General features: G+C 34.8%; 1 protein-coding gene across 21 annotated transcripts in view; it reads left to right on the top strand.

Annotated features, from left to right (window-relative positions):
- The first annotated feature begins 1,534 nt into the window (after positions 1–1,534).
- Positions 1,535–23,087, top strand: part of LOC114323885 (uncharacterized) — a 35,620-nt gene continuing 14,067 nt past the window's right edge. For 4 of the 21 annotated variants that reach the window (XM_082910363.1, XM_082910362.1, XM_082910361.1 and 1 more), the window contains exons 1-3: positions 1,548–2,133; positions 19,301–19,369; positions 20,305–20,413. In XM_082910363.1, the coding sequence (XP_082766489.1) occupies positions 1,961–2,133; positions 19,301–19,369; positions 20,305–20,413 (351 nt within the window). In that variant the 5' untranslated portion in view covers positions 1,548–1,960. Of the gene's footprint in view, positions 2,134–8,342; positions 8,424–14,166; positions 15,927–19,300; positions 19,370–20,304; positions 20,682–23,087 lie in introns of those variants that run through there. The other 17 variants (XR_014357376.1, XM_082910366.1, XM_082910367.1 and 14 more) reach the window with 13 other exon arrangements.

Below are 23,087 nucleotides of genomic sequence, written 5' to 3'. Positions count from 1 at the left end.
TCTGTTCAAATTTTTACTTTGGTACCACTGAAGTTGTACCTGAGTAATTATTGTATTTGGTTTTAATTTTTTAAATTTAATTTTATGAAAATTAAATTTTTTATTTTTTATTTTTATTTTATTTTTTATGGGCGCTCTGTCTAATGATCAAAATCCAAATTTCTTTAATCCAAAAATCTAAGCCCTATTATATTCATAAAGATATACTTTTGCATAATAACTAAATGAGTAAACTATAAATAAATCTTCAAGATTTGATTAAAATATGAATCGCCCTTAAAATTTTAAAAATTACATTTCATTCCTTAAGATTTTTAATTTAATAAAAAATCACTCATTTTATTAATAAATTATCAAGTCAATTAATTATTTTTAGTGATGTTAAAAATATATTTTAATTAATAATTTATGTAATTTTATTATTATATAAAAAAACAATTATAAATTTTATTTTTTAATTAAATAAAAAATTTTAATAAAAAAATATTTATAATATTTCAAACCATAAGAACAATTTATATTTTAAACAGAGCTTGTGTATTTGTAATTTAGGCGTGGTTTGAAGTGTTTCAAAAAAGTTAAAAAGTCAAAACGTTATAAAAAAAGTAAAAAGTTATCACTATTTACAAATTAAAAATATTAAAAAATTAATATACATAATATTTTAATTAAATAAACTTTATACAATTTTCGAGGTTGAATTGACCCTTTCGTATGGTGAGGGGAAAAAAAAGAATTACATATATAAAATTACTAAGTTTGATGGAAATATTGGGCTCATGGGGGCCATCACGGGTCCCGTTTTGATAATCCGAACCGTTAATATGTAAAACTCATCCAGAACTATATACTTTATAAAAATCACGTTGATCGAAAATCGCTAATTACATGATCAAATCAATTTTTTGTATAAAAAAAGGATGGTGTTATAGTTAACAGTCAAGAAAAACTAACACGATCAGATTAGTTATGAATATCCAACCAACGTGATTTTTTACAAGCATATAGTACTTGACGAATTCTACACATTGTACGGTTCCGATTAGCAAAATGGGACCTGTGGTGGACTTTCATAAGCCGAACAACACCATCCAATTCAAACTCGAAAAGTAGGCAATCATTTTCCATCTCATACCAACCCATCAGCCTGCCCAATATGTACGGCCGAATCGATAACTTCTTCTACATACTTATTTATATAATTTTTTAATACACATTTTTTTTATAAAAAATATTAAAAAATTAATCAAAACATCTATATTTTTCTCTCAACTTTTTAATTTAAAAAGACAAAAAATACACTTATTTAAGATATCATAAACAACCCCTTACTCTAACTTACCCATATATTTAAAACCACACCTCCTATTTAAATTCACAGCCGTAATTAAGACCCCCTCATATTCTCATCCCCACTACTCCTCCCCACACACACGTGGGGTTGGTGAGTGGCGGAGAAGAAAATAAAAGAATAAAAAATTTTTATTTTTTTATTTTTTACCAATAAAAAGGCAAAAGGGGTCGTGGGGTAGACTTTTCTTAAACCCGTCTCTCTGTCTCTCTCTGTTGGGTCTCCTCTCCTTCAACTGTGTCTCTCTATTCTCGCTCTCATGAGCATCACTGACGACCGGCGCCAGCGGAGCGCGGTGAAGCCGATCTAGGATGCGGTGAACCCGTAGGCCGATGACAGCAGTGAGGAGGCCAATGAACAGACTGAGATCCAGATCTGAGATCTAAGATCGCGCCGACGAACAGCGGCGGCTCCGGCCTTCTATGGCGCATGATCTCTTCCTCCGCCGTGCGCCACCGCCGAAAAAGTCAGTCACGGAGGAGGTGACTGCCCTTCCATATAGATCGGAAAGGCTTACCCGACTGCGCCGCCGATTTCATCGTCGGCAACCACTCGGCGGGGAGAGTACCGACGTTTACAAAGAGAGCGTCGGGTGAAGTCGGGAATCTCATGAAGCGAGTGTATCATAGCTGGAAATGCGCCGGCGGAGAGAAGAGTGTTGGCCATGAGATCCATGGAGACGAAGTTGGTGATGCATTGGAAGAGGAGTTTACAGTGCGTGCGGTTAGGGAGAGTTTGGTTGGGGCTGGAGTCGAGGCAGAGGAGTCTCACATGTTTTCTAGGTCAGTGTTGAATAGATCTTGATTTTTTGATTCTCTCTATCTCGGCATATATATATATACTAGCGTATGTCCGTGCCTTTTGGCACGGTATAATCAATTATGAGATTAAAATATAAATCAAAATTAGAGAAGAATGTATTCAAATTTTTTGTTTTTTGTTTTTTTTTTTCCAAAGAGTAGGTAATGAATTCGGAGAAAAATTCCTAAATAAAGACATGAAACTTAAATGAAACACCAATTTATTAGTAACTTAAATAAATTTCAGGAATCTCCAAAATTAGGAACCTCCATGACTCCTAAAATGATGTAAACCAATCATATATTTTTATTTTTTTTCTTTCCTTCCTGAACCAATCATAGGTGAGTGAGAGTTATAAAGTTGTATTTTTTTTAAGAATATGTAGCATTTTTTATATTTTTAATAAAAAAAATCTTCCCAAGATAAATTGCACTTCTCCAAATTACAATCTCTCAATTTTCTCACCCACTCTTTCTCCTCTTCTCTATTACCTCAATCTCTCTCCCCCAAAGACTGTAATGAGTTAACGTTGGGCACTAAAATGCTATGAACAACTGATAAAAAAAACAAAAAAAAAAACAAAACTCCAACTATCCATTTGGTTTGCTCAGATGAACACACCATGAAATTAGATCAAGGGACTGGAACAATAAAGCAAGGACTACAACAACATCCATCTAGCAATATAGCTAAAGAGAGTGAATATCCTCTATCCAAAAAAAAAAACAATACGGCTATGTAAAAATAAAAAATAAAATAAAAAAATTTAAAAAGCTGAGAGTACCTTCGCAAAATCCACCCCTCATTTAGTCCTACGGGTCTGTGAGCTTTGAATCTGATGAATAAATGGAGAAGATGACCATGGAACTTTTAGGGTATTCTCTAACACTGTTTCCACCATTGTTGTGGGTCAAGAAATTTATCAAAAAAGGGAAAAATAAAACTTGAAAGATAAAATACATATTCTCACACACATAAATAAACATAAACCTTTCTGCCAAGTTTTTGAATTAATTTTTATGAACACAAACACAAATGCAACAAAAATGACAAAATTGGAGCTGATATGCACAAATAAAACCGGTAATTTTATCACACTTCAAACAACTCAAACCCAGATTAATAAAGCTTAACACATAAATTGCAAGATAAATTCCACCAACAGAAATGATGATCAAGACCTCAATTCCACCAACAAACTTAAAGATATATCACTCCTGGGCCAAACAAAAATTTGGCTATCGTTAGAATTAGAATATAACCCGTGCCTTAAGGTATATCACACTTGGACCAAACAAAAAACAAAATTTGAATAGGAGAAAAAAAAAAAAAAAAGTGGAAATATACCAAACAGATAAAACTACATAATCATTCTGTTCTGGAGAGGTTGTTTTCGAATTGGGTAAGAGAGAGAATAGTAGAATCTCAGATAAGCTCATCATTTAATTTTTTATTTTTTTAGAGAAACAAAAAAAGAAATTAGTTTTTGGATATAGAAATGGTAGAGACTAAGAAATTGACTACAGAAAATATAACACACACACATCTATTTTGATCGCCAAATAATCACAAAAGATTAGATAAAAGAAACACAAATGTAGATATTAGATGAATAACTGATACAAATGATAGAGAATCACAAACCCATATCGGTTTCTTGAACATATAGAAAAACACAAATGATACAAATGATAGAGAATCAAAATGATTGAGAATCACCTAGAATACCTACAAAACTCCATAGCAAATATTACCACCAAATGATACAAATGTAGATATTAGATGAATAAATGAAAGAGAGAACCAGAGTGTTAACCATAGTAGACTTGTGAGTGTTTCCAAGTTAGCCATTTTAAAACATTTGGCTCAATTCAACCAAATTCTAACTCAAATTGGACCAATAGATATTGGCTAAACCAAATGGGTTATGTATAAACTGTACAACAACATGATTCCAATATATTCTAGGTGTTTTGATTTACGATTTAGAAAAACAAAAATCAAAATGAGGGCCAAACTGCAGGTGACTTTTGCAACTTGGCAACCTAAAAAGAGTCCCAAAAGAACCACTTAAAAAATGCCCCAGTAAAAACATCACACCCAGATCCTCTCCCTAAAATCACACCAAACCCAAATCATAAAACTAAAATTCTTGGGTTCAACACTTACTACTAAATAATCACAAAAGATTAGACAAAAGAACATAGGCTTATTGAAAGAGATACAATTCCATTTAATCCAAAAACAATAAAAAAAATGATACAATTTCTCCACAATATAAAACTAAAAATCAAAACTACAGAAAGAGGATATCATAAACTAAAATGGCATCAAGTTGAACCAAACTTGTGTGTTTCAGAACAATGTAAATACCTAAAAATAACCCAAGTCAATTAAGAACAAATCGAACAAATAACCCAAGTCAATTAAGAAAAATACCTAAAAATTGAACAGATTGACAAATAGTCCAACAACCCAATTCAATTAAGATCGTCAACACTCTAATAGTTAGTTTCCTTGATGAGTCCAAAGCTTTTCATTATCAAAAGGCTACCCATAAGACTCAAAGTAAACGCAATCCCAACTTTCAGAGCAACTAAACATAGTAACCAATTATTAGCCGAAGGAAACCCAAATTTCACTTTCTTTACAATTTCCCACACTTTCTCACCAACCAAACAGGACATAATTTTTTTGGTACAAACTACTGATTTATGGGCTGATAAAAATCTAATGCCATTTTTGGAATACTTGATAGTTAGTTGCCTTAAAAATCTGATTTATGATGGACTAACCCAACACATTGAAAAAAAAAACTAACCCAACATATTGAAAAAACAATGGAAAGTTTGAAAAATCTAAAATCTAAATTTAAAATCTAAAATCTAAAATTTGATGGAAGTTTAAGTATTCATGGGATGAAAGTATTCATGACAGAATCTTTTATTCAATTTGGTCTGATTTTGATAACAAAAATACAACAATAATTTCATGGCTTTTCATAGATATCCATAGAAAGCAAAATAAGAGAGAGACACAGAAAGAGCATACCATTTCTGCTCACAAATTCATATGTTTATAGATTCATATATCTATAAACATTTCTAGGAGAGAGAGAGAGTAAACTCACGGGGATGTGCCGGAAAGCACTGAAGCCGGAAAACTTGTTCTCGGGATGATGTCTCAAGCGAAACGACTTCAAATTTCTGCAGATTTCTGCGAATAAAACCCATCAAATCCATTTCAAATTTCAGAAATCTCAACCCATCAAACTTTTTTGGTACAAACTATTGATTTATGGGTTGATAAAAATATGATGAAACTACTAATTTATGGGCCGATTTGTGGTGGAATACTCGACATATTTATGGGATGAAAGTTTAAAAATTTGATGAAATTTTAAATATTTAAACTGATAAAGAAACCTACAACTAACCTAACACATTGAAAAAACAATAGAAAGTTTGAAAAATCTAAAATCCAAATCTAAAATCTGATGGAAGTTTAAGTATTCATAGGATGAAAGTATTCATGGCAGAATCTTTTGTTCAATTTTGTCTGATTTTGATAATAAAAATACAACAATAATTTCATGGCTTTTCATAGATATCCATAGAAAGAAAAATAAGAGAGAGACACAGAGAGAGCATACCATTTCTGCTCACAAATTCACATGTTTATATATTCATATATCTATAAACATTTCTAGGAGAGCTAGAGAGAGTAAACTCACGAGAATGTGCCGGAAAGCGCCGAAGTCGGAAAACTTGTTCCCGGGGGTGATGTCTTAAGCGAAACGACTTCGAATTTTTGCGGATTTCTGCGAATAAAACACATCAAATCCATTTCAAATTTCAGAAATCAAAGCCCATCAAACCTCAATAAAACCTCAATAACTGTAAGCTGCCATCTGACCATCTCACAAAGCGTGCATTGCTTTCATACTGCACATGAAAAGAAAATGTCACAATCATTTCCAATAAAGCATATAACAAATTCTTAAATACAAAAGAAAATGTGTTCTTCCTGCATAACTGCACAGGTGTTGGATCAATTCCAGCATTAAAAGGTTTTGCACAGAAAAACGTTGTTGAAGCCAAATGCCAAATAAGAAACCAAAACTGGGCATTTCTAAAAGTATTAAATCTTATTCCTTCTTTTGACACCTTTTACTTTCAATCCTTACTTCATCTCAAAAAAGTGTAAATTTATATCCTACTTTAGCATTTTTAATTTCCATATTTTAGCCCCTTTAGTAAGGTACCAGAGAAAACAGCTATGAATTTGGTGTAGCACCAATAATCAATGCTTAGTCTTTGATTCTTGGTGTGTTTGGAGTAGTGCGGAGTAGAATTTTTATCTCCTGTTTTTTCTTGGGTTTTCAGGTTGAATTGATCCATCCTTAAACCAAATTTTAAGATTTGTAGATTCTTTTGAGCAGAGCCCATTTGTTTAGTTGCTTTCTTTGTTTTTTTCCATTCTTGTACTTGGGTAGCTCCCCTTTCATGTCATTGTAGTCTCATGTCTTACTTCTCAAAAAAAAAGTTGAACAATATATTTTTATCGAATAAAAAATGTCAGAAGATAAGAGAGTTGAACACAACAAATACAACCAAACGTCTAACCCACTCCAACAAAAGCAAGTGCAATAAATTATATTCCTCACCGTGTTTAGAAAATCTTAATGCAACAATTATATAAAATTTATAACATTTACAAACAAAAATATCAAGATATTGTTCATGAAGCCCAGAAAGTAAAATTCACAATAGTATAATATTATGTGTGTGGATAAGTATGGCATATGATATGAACTAAAATATGCTTCCATTTATTCACTTACAGATTCTGTGCCATCTGGATTTCGTACAATCCTCCAATGGACAATGTTGTTGTCTAGACGAATACGTTTCTTAGATCCAGATTCATCGGCCACAAAGATGTCTTCTTCTACATATGTCTTGGGATCAAATGGCGTTGGGTCAATGCCTATTATATTAGAAACCTTAATCATGTTCATCTGTAACATAACAAAAAAGAGCATTAAAATTCCTAAATCAACATAACCAATTAATTGAAGTAACGCATGAGCAATAATACAACCACTACAACCTATGATACCAATCAAATCCATCAAATCCATTTCAAATTTCAGAAATCAAAAGCCATCAACCCATATACTTTCTTTAGGATTACAAAGAATTATTTTTTGCTGGTGCGTTTAAGATTACAAAGTTAATTACAGTTTGCTTAGGATTACAAAGTTAATTACAGTTTTTTATCAACTCAAATTAACATTCCTTTGTGAATTAGGAGAGGGGAGGGGAGGGGGGATCTAAATCAACAACCAAGTGTGTGTGCTATTTTGACAACTGAGAAGAAGCAACTTAGAAGTCTCTCATAGGCAAACTATCAAACATATTGTGGCCATGGCAGAATAAGCCAACATATCAACACTTTTCTTCACCCCCATTGCCATTCTGCTTCTCATATCTAACTAATGTACTTGAAAAAAAAATAAAAAGAAGTCAGCGAACCCTAGATTGCAACTCTGTTGTAATCTCTAAAACCGAAGCCTCAACTCTGATTGATACAGAAATTAGCCCTAAAACCGAAGCCATCAACTCCGATTGATACAAAAATTAGCCCTAAAACTGAAGCCTCAAAGAACTGAATAAATGTAAAATACCTCTGATGTTGGGAGGGTGGGAGCCGAGAGAGAGTGGGTGTCAATCAATGGCGACGGTGATGATGAGCAGCGGTGGTGGTGGTGAGCCCTGTTGAGACCATCGTCTCTGTTTGAATCAAATTATTGGAAGATGTTTCTCTGATCTGCTACCTCTGTTAGCCAATTTCAGAAAAGAAAGAATTTCGAACATGAGAGAGAGATCATAGAGGGAGTTGAAGAGAGAATGTGAGAGATAACGTGTAGAGAGGGAGTTGAGGAGAAGGTGTTTGGGCAGACGTGGGAGAGAGAAAGAGAGCAGAGAGTCTTTGGGCGGGAATAAAAGTGATCTCAACCCTTAGATAGTATATAGGAATCATCTCAACCATTAAATCGAAATGTATCTCTGATACATTTTGATACATTTTTAAAAACAGTTTTGTTTTATTATGTAGATATTCATATGCATGTGTGTTTGATGTGTTGGTTTGAGTTTCTGAATATGGTGTTGTTTGAAATGTGTAGTTCAAGCTCTCCTCGAGGTGTCTTCCTGTAAGAAATGGACTTATCACACTCGTTAAGGTGAATAATATGGTTGGTGGAGAGGTCTCTGATTTGAAGCTTAATGGACATATCAATGTTGTGTTGTGTTGTGTTTTGTTTTTTTTTTGTTGATGATTTTTGTCTATTATTGTGGTTGTTTTTGTTGTTAGTTATTTCTCTGGATGTGTGTATTTGTCTATCTGTTGTGTTTTGGACAGAAAATGTTGTGTTTGGTACAAAAATTGAACAGATAGGTCAAAAAAATGAACAGATCAAAATTCCGGATCAAAATTTAGACAGATAAAATCAAAAAATTTAACAGATAGGATCAAAATTTGAACAGATAGATTAAAAAGAAGCTTTTAGTAAATTTAACAGATAGATTAAAAAAAAATTCACCAGATTGAGAGAGACAATAGAAGAGAGAGAAACAGGTAGAGAGAGACAGAGGTGGAGAGAGAAAGTTTGAAAATAGTGTGAATTTGAATAGATAGAAAAAATAAATTATAAAAATTCAATAGATAGGTTACAAGAAGTCAACAGATAGACAAAAATTTGAACAGATAGAAATTTTTTTGAACAAATTGATAAAATTTAAATAGATAGTCAACGAAAAGTCAAATAGATAAAAACAAGTCGAGGGATAAAGTTAGAAATAAATGTTATCTAGGACCTCTCATCAATAAAAAATATCTCTTGGATCTAATGCCTTAGACAATTGTTAGAGTAGATTTTTCACCAATTTTTTCTTTTTTTTTATGGTTAAATTTTTTTTATTGAGTTTAATGATTAAAATATTATTTTCTTATTAATTAATAAAAATCGATAAATAATCATGTATGATGGCTAAAATATATATTTTTTAGGGTGCTCAGGCCAAAAAAATTTTGTTCGTAGGTCCAGACACCAAAACACTTTGTCTATGAGGACAAGCTAGTGTAAAAAGACCAAACTACCCATTATATATATATATATATGTTAATACGGTCCTTCACACCAATTTTTCAGCTCTCTCTTTTTACTCTCTCTCTTCTTTCTACTCTCTTTACCTCCCTATTGCAGTAGAGCGCCTTTGCCGCTTGTCTTTTCTCTCTCTCTCTCTCGCGCGCGCGCGCGCAGCTGCTCCATCACCACCTTCTCCACTTGTCTCCCCTCCTCCCTCCCTTGTCGCCACTTGTCTCCCCTGGCTCTCTCACAACCGATCCACCACCGCCTCTGTCGGTCGCCTCCCTTCCTCTCTATCTCAGAAATGATTGCTAAGAAATGTTCATTGTGGCTTAGATATGGAAGGAGCTCTCCATCGCCAATCTCTCTCTAGACTTCACCACCACAGCTCCGTCGCTGTCTTTGACACCACACCTCTGTCGCGGCCGACACCACCACCTTTGTCCATTGATCTAGATTCTCTCTCTCTCTCTCTCTTTTCTCCACACACACCGTTGCCTTCATCTTCGCCGTTGTCGATCCAACACTGAAATCTACAGATTTGTAGATCCTCCGCACTTGGTTCGAACTTGCCGATCCATGGGACATAGTGACGATAGTCTTGAAGGCCTCTATAGTCTCTTCTCTCTCTCTCTCTCTCTGCAATCTCTCTCTCAAATCTCGATCTATTTTCTCTTCTCAAATCTCAATCTCTCTTCTCTCCTCAAACCATGGTTTCCACAAGAAGTGGGTCTCTCAACTTCGGCGGTAATTCCACTGGAACATGGCTCTGTTGGTCCTTCGATGGCCAGAGGTGGTGGCGGATAAGCTCCCAATTCCAAAAAGAGGATTCAAGGTTGCTCAAGGTAGGGAAAAAATAACTTTAACTCTGAGAGGCATAACTGTGTTCGTACGTTTTTTGCGCTGTCTTTTTGAGGACATATGATTTGGTAATGGAAGAGGATAGTGAGATTGGATTTGGTGTGGCTTGGCGTTGGTTGCCTCTCAAAGAGATTGCTCTTCTTCATTGTCCTCATCTTCACGAACTCTAATAATGATGATCATCTCATGATGATATACATTATTTGTATATGATCATATCATTATGTTAATTTTTTTTTTTAGATTGGATATCATTGTGTTATTCGAATTAGTTGTTTGTTGTTGATGATGATGATTATGATGATGATGAAACATATTGCAACCGATTAAAAAAACATTTGGACATATTTGTTCAAGATAGGTTTAAAAGAATTTATATTGGATCTATTCAATTTTGAACAGATAGATTTCAAGAGATAGGGAAAAATAAGATAGGTTTTAAACAAATAGAGAGAAATTCATAGATTTTAAATAGATAGAGAGAGAAATCTACAAATTTGGAACAAACGGGGGAAAAATTGATGTTGATGATTGCAATAGATAAACAAAAAAGTTAATACAGATTTTCAAATGATAGAAAAAAAAATTGAATAGATAGATAAAATTTAGGAAAAAATTTGAACAGATAGATAGAATTTAGTGGGGAAATTGAATAGATAGTTAAAAATTTTGAACCAATAGATAGAATTTACGGTACAAAATAGAACAGACAGATATAAAATTGAATAGATAAATAGAACTTAGAAGAAAAATTGAACAAAATTGGGAAAAAATTGAACAAATAGCCAAAAAATTTGAACAAATTAGACAAAAAAATTGAGCAGATTATACAAAAAAATTGAACAGATAATCAACGAAAAGTGAAACAGAAAAAAAAAAGTCAAGGTGTAAAATAAAAAACAAAATGTCTTCTAGGATTTCTCACCAAACTATTTCACAAAGCGTGAACCTTTTACCAACAAAAAATATTCACTGAACCTAATGTCTTACACTCTCTTTAGATTGGATTTATCACCAATTTTCTCTCTTTTTTTAAAAACATTTTGTATATATAAATTATTATGCTCCTCTACCAATCCCGAAAGGAATAAGGATCATTTGGTCATGCATAACTTCTCCAACCATATGCACATCTTCTTTCTCTACAGCACTTAGCTATCCTTTTCGTTTTCTCTCTAACACATGACAATCACCATCTCCTCCTCAACACATCCAGCTAATTTCTATCCTATACATGCATATATACATACATGCATAAGCCTACTTATGTGTTTATAAAGTGAGGGAGAAGGGAGAGCAATGAGAGAGAAGCAAGTGAGAGAGGAGCTGAAGGAGGATTGTTGCAAGTAATGGGCTATTTCTCTTAAGGTTACACTTCTCAACTCAACTATTTCTGTTGCGATTTATTCTAGTGAAATGCATGTTTATTTGCAAAATAGTATACTCTCACACTCTAAACCTCAATTCGTGGATTTCTGTTGATGATTTTCTCTCATTTAATCCTACTCCCACTAAAGTGATAACTTTTGGAGAATTATCTTCAAACGCAAACCCAACTATAGGCCAGCTCAGGGAGTTGGTATCCCCACTCTAACCACAGAAGAAGCAAAGTGATAACACCAAGGAGAAGCCATTATCACCCTTCGAAGGTAAAGGATCGATTTCTTTTCTCATTTAAGATCTGTGGTTTCAGCTTGGGTGCTGCTGTGAGAATACATTGTGAATCTTACAAATTAGGCATGATTGTGATTGTGGTTGTACATCTCTACTGTTCCTCCTGAGCTTGTTCTATCTTCTCATCTTTCTTCACCTCTAGTTGCTTCTCTTCCTCCATTATTAGTTTATTCTAGTCGCAAGGCTTCTCTTCCACCAGTTGTCTTTACCCCTGCTGCTGCTCCTCCTGCTTCTAACAACATCGATCTTGCTGAACACTGATATCCTACTCGAGCGCGTCAACCTCCAAGTAGGTTGAGTTGGTCTAATATGTGTTTTTCTACTTCCTATCGTACTTTTTTGTCTGCTATTCACTCTTTCAGAACCCCAGTCTTACAAGGAGGCATGTCAGGATCCTCATTGGATTCAAGCTATGGAGGATGAGTTGTCTGCTCTACAGAAAACTTACATAGTATCAGAGCCACGTTCGAAACCCTAGGTCTGGCCTTGATCATTCAAATCATTCGAAGTTCTTCGTTCCTGCTTGCTGGGTCTTTCTGGGTCGATCGAAGCCAGCCCTCTGGGTCGTGACAATCGCCACAGCTCTCTCCAAAAGTCTTCTCTGAAATTGCGACAGCCCTCTCTGTTTTCGTCGACATCGCGATTGCTTTCTGGTGCATGGTCTGAAGTCGCGAGTCTAGTTTGGGCTTGAGGGATCTTTCTCACTCTCTCGCGACCTCTGCCTTGGCTCTCTCTCTGGTCTCTGGCCTCTGGTCTCGTTTGGGCTTGAGGGATCTCTCTCACTCTCTCATAACCTCTGCCTTGGCTCTCTGTCTCTGGTCTTTGGTCTCGTTGTCTGGTCTTTGCTTTCTCTATCTTCGGTTCTCTATGTTTTGTTTTCAAGTCCACTAGTAAATTAGTAATTGACCCTTCTATCTCAAACTTTGGATTATTACAGGTTGACCCCTCAACTTTATTGGGTGTTATCACTGTGCCCCATCAGTTCCTTTTTCTTTTATTTCTGATTCATTGCAATGTCGGAAGATAAAATCCAAGCTATTAAATGCAAGTTTACAAGTGACAACTATGCTTATTGGTCTAGTGTTATGAGAAATTTTTTTCTCGAATATGTTTTTGTTTCTGGTTCTGTTCCTTGTTCATCAGATTCCAAACAAGAAGACTATCTGAGTTCCTGTGACACTTGGGATTGTGACAATGCTCAAGTCTTGACTTGGTTCCATAACTCTGTAGATGATCGGATTGGGATGATGTTTTCTAAATATAACGTTGCCAAAGAGGTGTGGGATTACTTACAAAGTGTTTATCAGTAGTCCAACTTTGCCAAACAGTATGAGTTGGAAATAGCTATTCAGGGAGCTCGTCAGTGGGATCTGTCTATTCAAAACTTCTACATTGTGATGACAAGCCTCTGGGATCAACTGGCTCTCACGGAACCATCTATCCTCAAGACACTTGACGCTTATGTTGAGTTTCGGGAGCAAGGTCGTTTAATGCAATTCTTAACGGCTCTCTCCCCTCAGTATGAGGCTATCCGTGGTGGCATCCTCCTTCAGTCTCCTCTTCCCTCTGTGGATGCTATTGTTCGTGAGCTCCTCTTCGAGGAAACCCGTCTTAAGACGGCCAATCAGACTCTATCTCCATCTGTCTTCTTGGCTCCTACTCCGTCTCCTCTGTTACTGAACCCCCCACCTCATCAACTTCAGGCCAATGCAAAGTCGAAGAAGGGGCCACTAGCCTCTGATAAGTGTGCTTTTTGCCATCAAAAGGGCCATTGGAAGTACAACTGTCCCAAGAAGGGTCGTCAGTCTGCTCAGTCTTCTCAGCCGCCTCAGCCACCTCAGCCACAGTCCTGAGGTCCTGCTCCGAATACTTTTCGCCCTCCTGCTGCTTATACTGCCTCTGCTCCAGCTTCTGATCCTGACTTGGAGTGCTCAAATTGCTCAGCTTCAACATCTCTAGTCCACCTCTCAGTCATTTTCATCTGCCTCTGTTCTCATCTCTCCTCATTCAGGTTTGCTTTGGTCCTCTTAAAGTATTCCTTCCTCTGTTTGGCTTTTTGATTCTGGTGCCTCTCTTTATATGACTCCTCACCTCTCCTTATTCCAAAACTGTGTCCCCCCTTCCCTTTCCTATTACTATAAATACTGCTAATGGGTCTAGTATGTCTGTCCTATCTATTAGGTCTGTTTTACCCTCTGCTATGTCTGCTGTTACTATTCCCGCTGTTCTTTATGTTCCTCAACTGTCTGTTAGCTTGCTTTCTCTCAGTCAGCTTGATGCTTCTGGTTTTGATGTTATTTTTTCTTCTTCTGTCTGTTGTGTGCAGGATCAGGTATCTAAGAAGCAGATTGGGACCGGCCGTAGAATTGGAGATCTCTATGTGGTGGAAAGCCTGCATCTTCCTCAGTCTACATCCCTCGCTGCACTTTCATCTTTTCAGTTAGATTCTCAGTCGAGTAAGTTTTATTTATGGCATTCTCGCTTGGGTCATGTGTCTGTTGATCGCTTGCGGTTTTAGCTCAATCAGGATTGTTAGGTAAAATTTCTACTAGTCAAATTAATGAGTGTCGAGTGTGTAAACTTGCTAAACTGATAGCTTTACCCTTTAATCACAGTACTTCTATTGTGCTTCCCCTTTTTCTCTTGTACATACTGATGTCTAGGGACCTTCTCCTGTTCTCACTAAAGGGGGTTCTGCGTATTATGTGTCCTTTATTGATGATTGTACTCGCTATACCTGGGTTTATCTTATGGCTCATAAATCTGACTTCTACCAGATATATCGTACCTTTCAATCTATGATCAGTACACAATTTGGGGCCATAATTAAAATACTCCGGTTTGACTTGGGTGGGGAATACTTTAAAACTGAATTCTGTGAGTATTTAGCCAAATTGGGCACTATTCACCAAACCTCCTGTACTGATACACCTGCCCAAAATGGTCGTGCTGAGCGTAAACACCGTCATTTCCTTGAGACAGCTTGATCTCTTCTTCTCCCTGCCTCTGTTCTGGCACCATTTTGGGGTCAGGCGGTTCTTACTGTAGCTTTCCTCCTTAATCGCATGCGGACTCCCTTACTCTCCAGTCGATCCCCTTATGCGGCTCTGTATTCCCAACCTTCCAATTATTACCTCATGCGTGTCTTTGGGTCTGCTTGTTTTGTCCTCCTTCCTCATAAAGATAGAACCACAATCATGCCTAATTTGTAAGATTCACAATTTATTCTCACAGCTGCTTATACAATCGTTTTTGTTGCTTAAATAATCATGCCATGTCTGGTTTACTTATTAATATGGTATTAGTAGTTGTCAAGTGGTAGCAGTGCTATCTCTCTTTATAAACCTCCACCCCGGGCCTCACTTTTGGCCAGCTGGTTGCCGCCAATGGCTATGGCGGTCGGCTGGCCAAGCTTTCTCTTGTGTTTATGCATTGGTTTTTCCTTTTAATAAACTTGAATCCCCCATTGTTTTCCCACCCACATGTGCTTTCTTTGTTGCTGTTGATCTTGTTCATTGGGGTTTACATATCAGATCTACCAATCTCAGGGATTTTCGTATCAGATATATCACTGTATCTGCGATGTTTGCGGCAGTGGGGGTTGATGGATGGTCGATGTAGCAGCGGTGTTTGTTAACCACATAGTGAAGAAGGAGGTCTTCGATCGGTTTTGGGTCGGCAAAGAGGACGCTCTAGATTTGGTTGGGATCTTCGTTTGGGCGCTCCTATGCGAGTGGGAGTTTTAAGGGGTGGCACTTTGTTTGGGGGAAAACATGGGTGTCGAAGACGATCCAGATTTGTTTAGGTCTTCATTCGAGCGCTCCTATGCAAGTGGGAGTTTGAGGGTGAACTCCGTCCAGATGCATGGAGGTGTCTTGGCGGTTGCTTCGATTAAGAGGAGGTCGGCGTTGGGTCAACAATATAGGGGTGGTGGAGGAGCTTTAGCAGTGGGTGTGTTTGGTGTTTGGGTCGGAAAAGAAGAGGTTTTCCGACCATGGAAGTGGAGGTGGCAGTGGGTCTTGTTCGGCTGTGGTAGTGGGTCTTGATCGTCCATGGGTGTGTCCGGCTTCGGCCAAGGTAGCTTCGGTCAGTACTATTTTGTTCCTAGTTCTTTAGTTCTGTCACACACTTGCTATTATTTATGAAGTAATAATCACACCATTCGCAGATCTATAATTATTATTAAGTATCCCATAATTTCATCACATTCTATTCAAATTACTATGATTTGAATGTTTGTGGGTGATTTCAACATTTGTTGAAAAATTGTATTTAGGTTACTACATATTTTTAAATTTTTTTTTATGCAATTCCAAAGTCACGTCTGCCTAAATAAAAAACCTATTACAATTTTATTTTAATATGTCAAAGAATTGAAATTAGCTTGAGTTGTGGAATCATACTTCTAAACATGATTTTTATTAATCAAACATTGTGTATCAATAGAAGAAAATTATTAGGTAAATTGCGACAGCAGTCCTTATACTTTGGTTTTCGTGTTATTTTGCTCCCTATAATTTCAATTGGCTTTATTTTGACTCTGAATTTATGATTTTGTTTCAATTTGGTCTAATTGATTACAAGCCTTTAACATTTTATTATGAAAAATATGTATGGCTTCGTTTGGGAAGCCAAAAGCCAAGCATTTTTTGGCTATTTTAGCCACAAAAAACAAAATAGGATTTTTAGCCCAATAAGACAAAACATCATATTCAACCCATAATTATTACATTCTTTCTCTCACAAAAAAGCCAAAAAAGCCAAAAGCCCTTCCCAAACCAGGCTTTTTAGCCCCCAAGCTAAAATAGCCAAAAAAGCCAAAAAAACCAACCCACTTCCCAAACAAACCCTATATAAGTGGCATATGTCATATTTTTTAAAGTAGAATTATAAATTTATTAAACTCAATGGGATAAACTCAATTATTTTTCATCAAAAATACTAACGATATTGTCAATTGGACCAAAATGACACAAAATTTGAAATTAAGGGTCAAAATTGGGCCAATTGAAAGTGGAAGGACCAAAATGACACAAGGAGCAAAATATAAGAAACACTGGTGTAATTTATCAAAACTGCTAACCATTGACTTTCCTAAGATCTAAATCTCTAGGGGGAAGTCATGAGTTTAACTCTCCTTAGGGGGAGTTGAATTAAGGGGGCAAACACTTGGTGCTTTGCATAGAGTGGGGAGACTAACTCTCATAAATATTAGTCTAACAACTAATAACTGACTTTCACCGATAAAAAAAAAACTATTATAGGTGTTAGTCTTATTACTAACAACTAACTTTAGCCGATAAAATAAAATAAAAAATAAAGAAAAACTGTTAAACTTTAGTTAGTATGTCAGTATTCCCTCCAAGTGTTACCCCAGAAAATCCATAAACTATGAGCAAAAAAATTTGAAAAAGCTGCAAACTGGTCCAATCCAAATTCCGGACCAAATTGCATGGTTTGATTTGATTTTCTTAATGCACGGTTTGGTCTGAGTTCTTGAAAGAAGCGAACCATACTTAATGGTTTGATTGTAGTTTTATAGTTATGGAACTGTATGGAATTGAATCGGACTATTTAGCTATACGTATATATATATATTTTATTATTTACTATAAACACTCAAGTACCTGATTTGTATCTTATTTTTATACATAAATTGTCAATCATCTATTCTAGCAACTTGTTCTTGTATAGTAATAGAATTATCTAAACTATTATTATTAATAAAATAATGGCATATTGCTTGATATTTGAGCAGGTTGTGAGTAATATTTTGTTATCATGTTATAAACAAGGTTTCTAGAAACCATGGCTCCAAACCGAACCAAATCATGTTTTACTGGTTCTTTGGTCTGGTTCCAAATTTTTTATGGTTTTGGTTTGGTTCCAAATTTCTTGGAACCGTAGGTGGTGGTTTGGTTTTAGTCTACTCCTAAACCGAACCAAACTGAACCATGCTTACCCCTAATCTGGACACAATATCCATCGTATGTCTCTGAATTTCAAGAAATGGGTATGAGAGATTAATGAATTTCAGGAAAATGGTAGGATATAAAGTGGAGCACCACAGTGAATATGGACTATCAATTCCATCTCCAATGTTAAAATAGATCGTCAAAGTCATATTTTAGCATTGCTAAAGTATGAAAATACTAAGTAGTTGTTCGGGATGTGTTACAAAGTGCACTTTTTGACTCTTTGGTTAAAAAGTAGAGAAAAAAAAGATGTATGTTTGAGATAATTTTTTGACTTTTTATGAAAAGATGTGTAATAAAATATTGTAGTAAAATCAAAATGACCATTTTATCCTTTTGACTTTTAACTTTTTGACTTTTTGGGTACTTGAATTCAAAGGGCAAAATAATAATTTTGCCTTAGTGGCTTCCCTCACAAGCTACCCTTGAATAGTATAGACTTTTTAGTTTTTTAAATAACTTTAGTTTATCCCAAACAAGGCCTTAAATTTTAACAATTTTGCTCTAATGGTACACTAGTCATTTCTTAAATTTTGTACACAAAATAAATCAAAATGCTATTTATGGACCCGTTGTGTGTGTGTGTGTGTGTGTGAGAGAGAGAGAGAGAGAGAGAGAGAGAGAGAGAGAGGAGCTCTAGCCAAAATTTAGTATTTTGCCAAACCTTCCGCCACATTTGACACAAAGTTTGGCATTGTCATGTTTGGACAACCTATGTGGCATATTTTTACTTGTTTTTTTGGATGAAGTTATAATTTAGGGATAGCAACTACTATAACAATTGCATTGCAGTTACTCTTATAATCTTGAGCCAGTCCAAATATGAGATAGGATTCACAATCGAAAGGGATTGATAATCCAATGCTAATCCGTCTAACTAATATGTCCAAACAAATATGGTCTTAACTCATTTGTGTAAAAAAAGAAAAAAAAGAAAGAAAAAAGGAAACAATTGCAAAAAAGTGGTATAAACTCAAAATAATTATAAAGAGATGAAAGTATAAGACTTAGTTGATGCATAATTTGGTTGTACTTCTATGACATTGTAATTATTTTGTGTTGATGCTGCTTTTTTATAGTTCTCCCAAAGAAAATAATAATGCCTGATTGTTATCATGTATAGTACACCAACATCAATCTTACATAATGACTTTATCAAAAAAAAAATATTGATTGGCAACTTTTATTTTTTTATCAGGAAAAGAAAACTTATTACTAAATAAAGCGATTACAATAAGGAAGCCTAGTGGAGATTGATTGCAACTTTGAGATGTTAAAGGGGTTTTTTGGGAATAGGTTATTTTATTAACTTTTTTATTTTTTTGCTAAAATAGTTGGGAAAAAAAAAATGGTACTTTTTGACTTTTTAGAAAAAAACATGATAATTAAATAATATAGAATTGTGAACTTACATTTGCCCCTATTGTGAAGTCTGATTGTTTTTTTGTTTTTTTTATTTTTAATTTTATGTTTTTTGTTGTGCAGGTGCGGCAGAGGTAGAGATCAAATCAGTAGTAGGGCAATTGCGTCTTTTCACAAGAAAGACTTTCCCAGGCATGCTTTCCTTAATTTTAGGAAAAAAATTCTAGCCTTTTGACTTTTTTTGCAACTATTTGACTTTTTGTATTAATCTAGATTATGCCAAACAACCCTTTAAAATGTTGATTGGCAACTTTGAGATGTTAAGAATAAAAAAAATATGAAAATAAAATGAACCCTAAAATGATCCTTTCATTACTCGAAGTAAACAATCTAAAACTCACTGTTAGTTTGAAAAAAGATTGATAGCTCGAATTAAGAGACTTGTATATTATAAGGTGACAATCTATTAAAATATCTAATACAACTCTCTCTCTCATATCTTTTTTAATTGTCAATCAATCATCTTATTTATATATTATTACGTCTAGGAACTGAGTTTAGAAAATAGACTTACATATTATTTTCCTTCATTTAATATCACTGTTAAAAATTCTGGAGTAACATATGTAAAATCATCTAAAGCACAACATTTTTAATATTGTGCTTTTATTGGCACTAACAATTCCCTTCCAAAATAAGAAATTATTAAATAATCCGAGATTGGTAATCTCGGCTAGTGAAAATTTTAACTCACATAGTGTGGGTCATCCCTTATCTCCTACTTACCCAACAAAGATTCACCACGTTTTACCCATAAGATTTCCTTTATGCTATTAATTTTGACTACCATACAAGTAAAACCACGTGATACTCTGGAAACACCCAATAATTACGTCAAACTAAAAGCCCTTTCTAGCTAGATTACCAATAGGAGCAATTTGAGCCTTTACACATAATCATCCGAACCAAAAAATAATAATTAAGAGACATTTCATCAACATGTGAAATGCAATAACATCAAAATAAAATGGTCAATTTTATGTGCACACCATGAAAGGAAGTTGTATGTTGGGGTTCTTGTGGATGTGGGTGGATAATCTTTTCTTAAGTACTTCACTCTTGGGTAGGTTCATGGGAAGCAGTCGAGGGAAGGACTCAACTACTTCTTTCCTAGTTGTTTGCTCTGGTTCCTCTGGATGTTGCTGCTGTTTGATTGATTTTTGGCTGCTAAATTTGGTAGGATGTATGGCTGATTCAAGCTTTTTCTGCTGTTTTTGCTATCCTTGGGGTGGTTCTAGGCTAGGGTTTGGTTGATGTTGTAATTTGAGATGGGCTTGAATGCTGGTTGTTTCTATGGTGTTGTATTGGTTGGTTCCTCACCAACTGTTGTGTTGTGCTTTCAAATGATTAAGTGTATCGGTGTCGATCTAGTTAGAATGGATTTACTTTGTTTTATTTTGATAATTTTTGCACTATTTTTATTATTATTTTTTAATTTTTTATTGATGCTGCCTTTGTATTATGTGCCTTTTTTTTTTTTCTTTTTCTTTTTTCTTTTTGCTGATCCAAAAAATAAAAAATACAGAAAATGAAAGCCTTCACATTTCTGTAACTTAAAATTAACGAACATTGCATATATGTTTTTATATATATATATATATGTATATAAATAGAAAGTTGAATAGGAAAAAATAATAACGTATATTAGTTATAATTCACTGCAATAGTATTTTTTGAATTTGAAACAACTTAAAATAAAACACCTAATAAGAAGAGGGCTGTGTATGTTTGACAGAGCAATTCGGCTTTGAGTTTTTAGGTCATAATTAGTTGTAGTGAATTGTTTATCATATTTGATGATACAAATTTAAACAGTGGTCTGGGGTGAGACTTGAGAAGAAAGAAAGATTTGAAGAGCAATTCCCCTGGCTGTACTATGGTCCTTGTGGAAACATAGGAATGAATGTGTGTTGAAGGCAATTGCTCCTAATCTGGCTGAGCTATGTGAATTGATCAAAATGAGAGTCACATTATGGATGAATTCAAGCACTAAGGAATCTCAATTCACAATTCACGACTTTATTTATAATTTGAGGCAGATTAGAGTTTGCTTAGGAGGAAGAGTGGTGTAGTTGCTGCAGCTAGATATGTAGGGTTGATGTTGGATGGGATGAGGGCCTTGGCTGCTGTGTCTTTTTATTTTTTTTATTTTTTTTTATTTTGTCCTTTCTGGGTTGTTTTGTTGGTTGGTGCCTCACCAACTTGGTGTTGTGCTAGCAAATGATAGGGTTTGGTTTTTGGTGCCAACCTAGTTGCAATCATTTTTAGTGATGTATGTCATTTGTATTGAATTTTGATTACAATCAATAAAGCTTCTCTTTTGTTGATAAAGGAAAAATATGTCTTCCTTTTAAAAGTAAAAAATTGTGGAAATTGTTAGGATTATAATTAGATTCTAGTGATTTGCTTCTATAATTACTGTCACACAAATTTAAATTTTGAAATGGTTGAATATACCTCCCATTTTGAAGTAAGTCAGATTATTAACAAAAGCAGATTGAGATAAACTAAAAGTAGTTAAATTTTGTTAGGAAAAATAGATTAGTTTACAATAAGGAAGCATGGTGGAGATTGATTGGCAACTTTGAGATGTTATATTAAGAATAAATAATATGAAATAAAATGAACCCTAAAATGATCCTTTCATTACTCAAAAAAGTAAGCAAACAAAAACTTTTTCATGTTCACTGAAAAAAGATTGGTAGCCCGAATTATTTCCTTCATTGGTAATGCCACTTAGGTCCAAAAATTAGACTTAGGGGTTGTTTGGGATGATCTAAATAAGTGCACTTTTTGACTTTTTATGAAATATGGGTTGGGTTTGGGTTTGGGTTGGGTTTGAAGTGATGTGTTAGAGAGGTGACGTGACTTAAATAAGATAATGTGACTTAAATAGAATAGTGACTTTTTGACTTTTTGTCTTTTTTCAATTATGCCAAACTTGGCCTTACTTTTCAAATTTAATAATGTGATGGTCTATTAGAATATCCAATACAACTCTCTCTCTCTTATGCTTTTTTAATTATCAACCAATCATCTTATTTTTATATTATTAAGTCTAGAAAGTGAGTTTAGAAAATAGACTTATATATTATTTTCCTTCATTTCATATCACTATTAAAAAATCTGGAGTAGCATATGTAAAATTATCTAAAGCACAACATTTTTAATTTTGTGCTTTTATTGGCACTAACAATTCCCTCCCAAAATAGAAAATTATTAAATAATTTGAGATTGGTGATCTCGGCTAGTGGAAATTTCAACTCACATAGTGTGGGTCATCCCTTATCATCTCCTACTTACCCAACAAAGATTTACCATGCTTTACCCATAAGATTTTCGTTATGCCATTAATTTTGACTTCCATACAAGTAATACCACATGATATTCTGGAAACACTCAATAATTGCGTGAAACGAAAAGCGCCTTCTAGCTAGATTACTAATAGGAACAATTTGAGCCTTCACACATAATCATAACCAAACCAAACCAAACCAACATAATCATCCAAACCAAAAAATAAAAACTAATAATAATTAAGAGACATTTCATCATGTGAAATGCAATAACATCAAAATAAAATTGTCAATTCTGTGAGCACACCATGAAAGGAAGTTGTATGTTGGGGTTCTTGTGGATGTGGGTGGGTAATCTTTTCATAAGTACTTCACTCTCGGTTAGGTTCATGGGAAGTAGTTGAGGGAAGGACTCAGCTACTTCTTCACTGGTCCTTTGCTCTGGGTTCCTTTGGATGTTGCTGCTGTTTGATTGATTTTTGGCTGCTAAATTTGATAGGATGTATGGCTGACTCAAGCTTTTTCTACTGTTTTTGCCGTCGTTGGGGGGTCTA

This window comes from Camellia sinensis, chromosome 15 (assembly GCF_055761805.1).
Source record: "Camellia sinensis isolate YWXY chromosome 15, ASM5576180v1, whole genome shotgun sequence".
In the NCBI taxonomy this organism is placed as follows: domain Eukaryota; kingdom Viridiplantae; phylum Streptophyta; class Magnoliopsida; order Ericales; family Theaceae; genus Camellia; species Camellia sinensis.
This window is presented reverse-complemented; position numbering and strand designations above follow the sequence as displayed.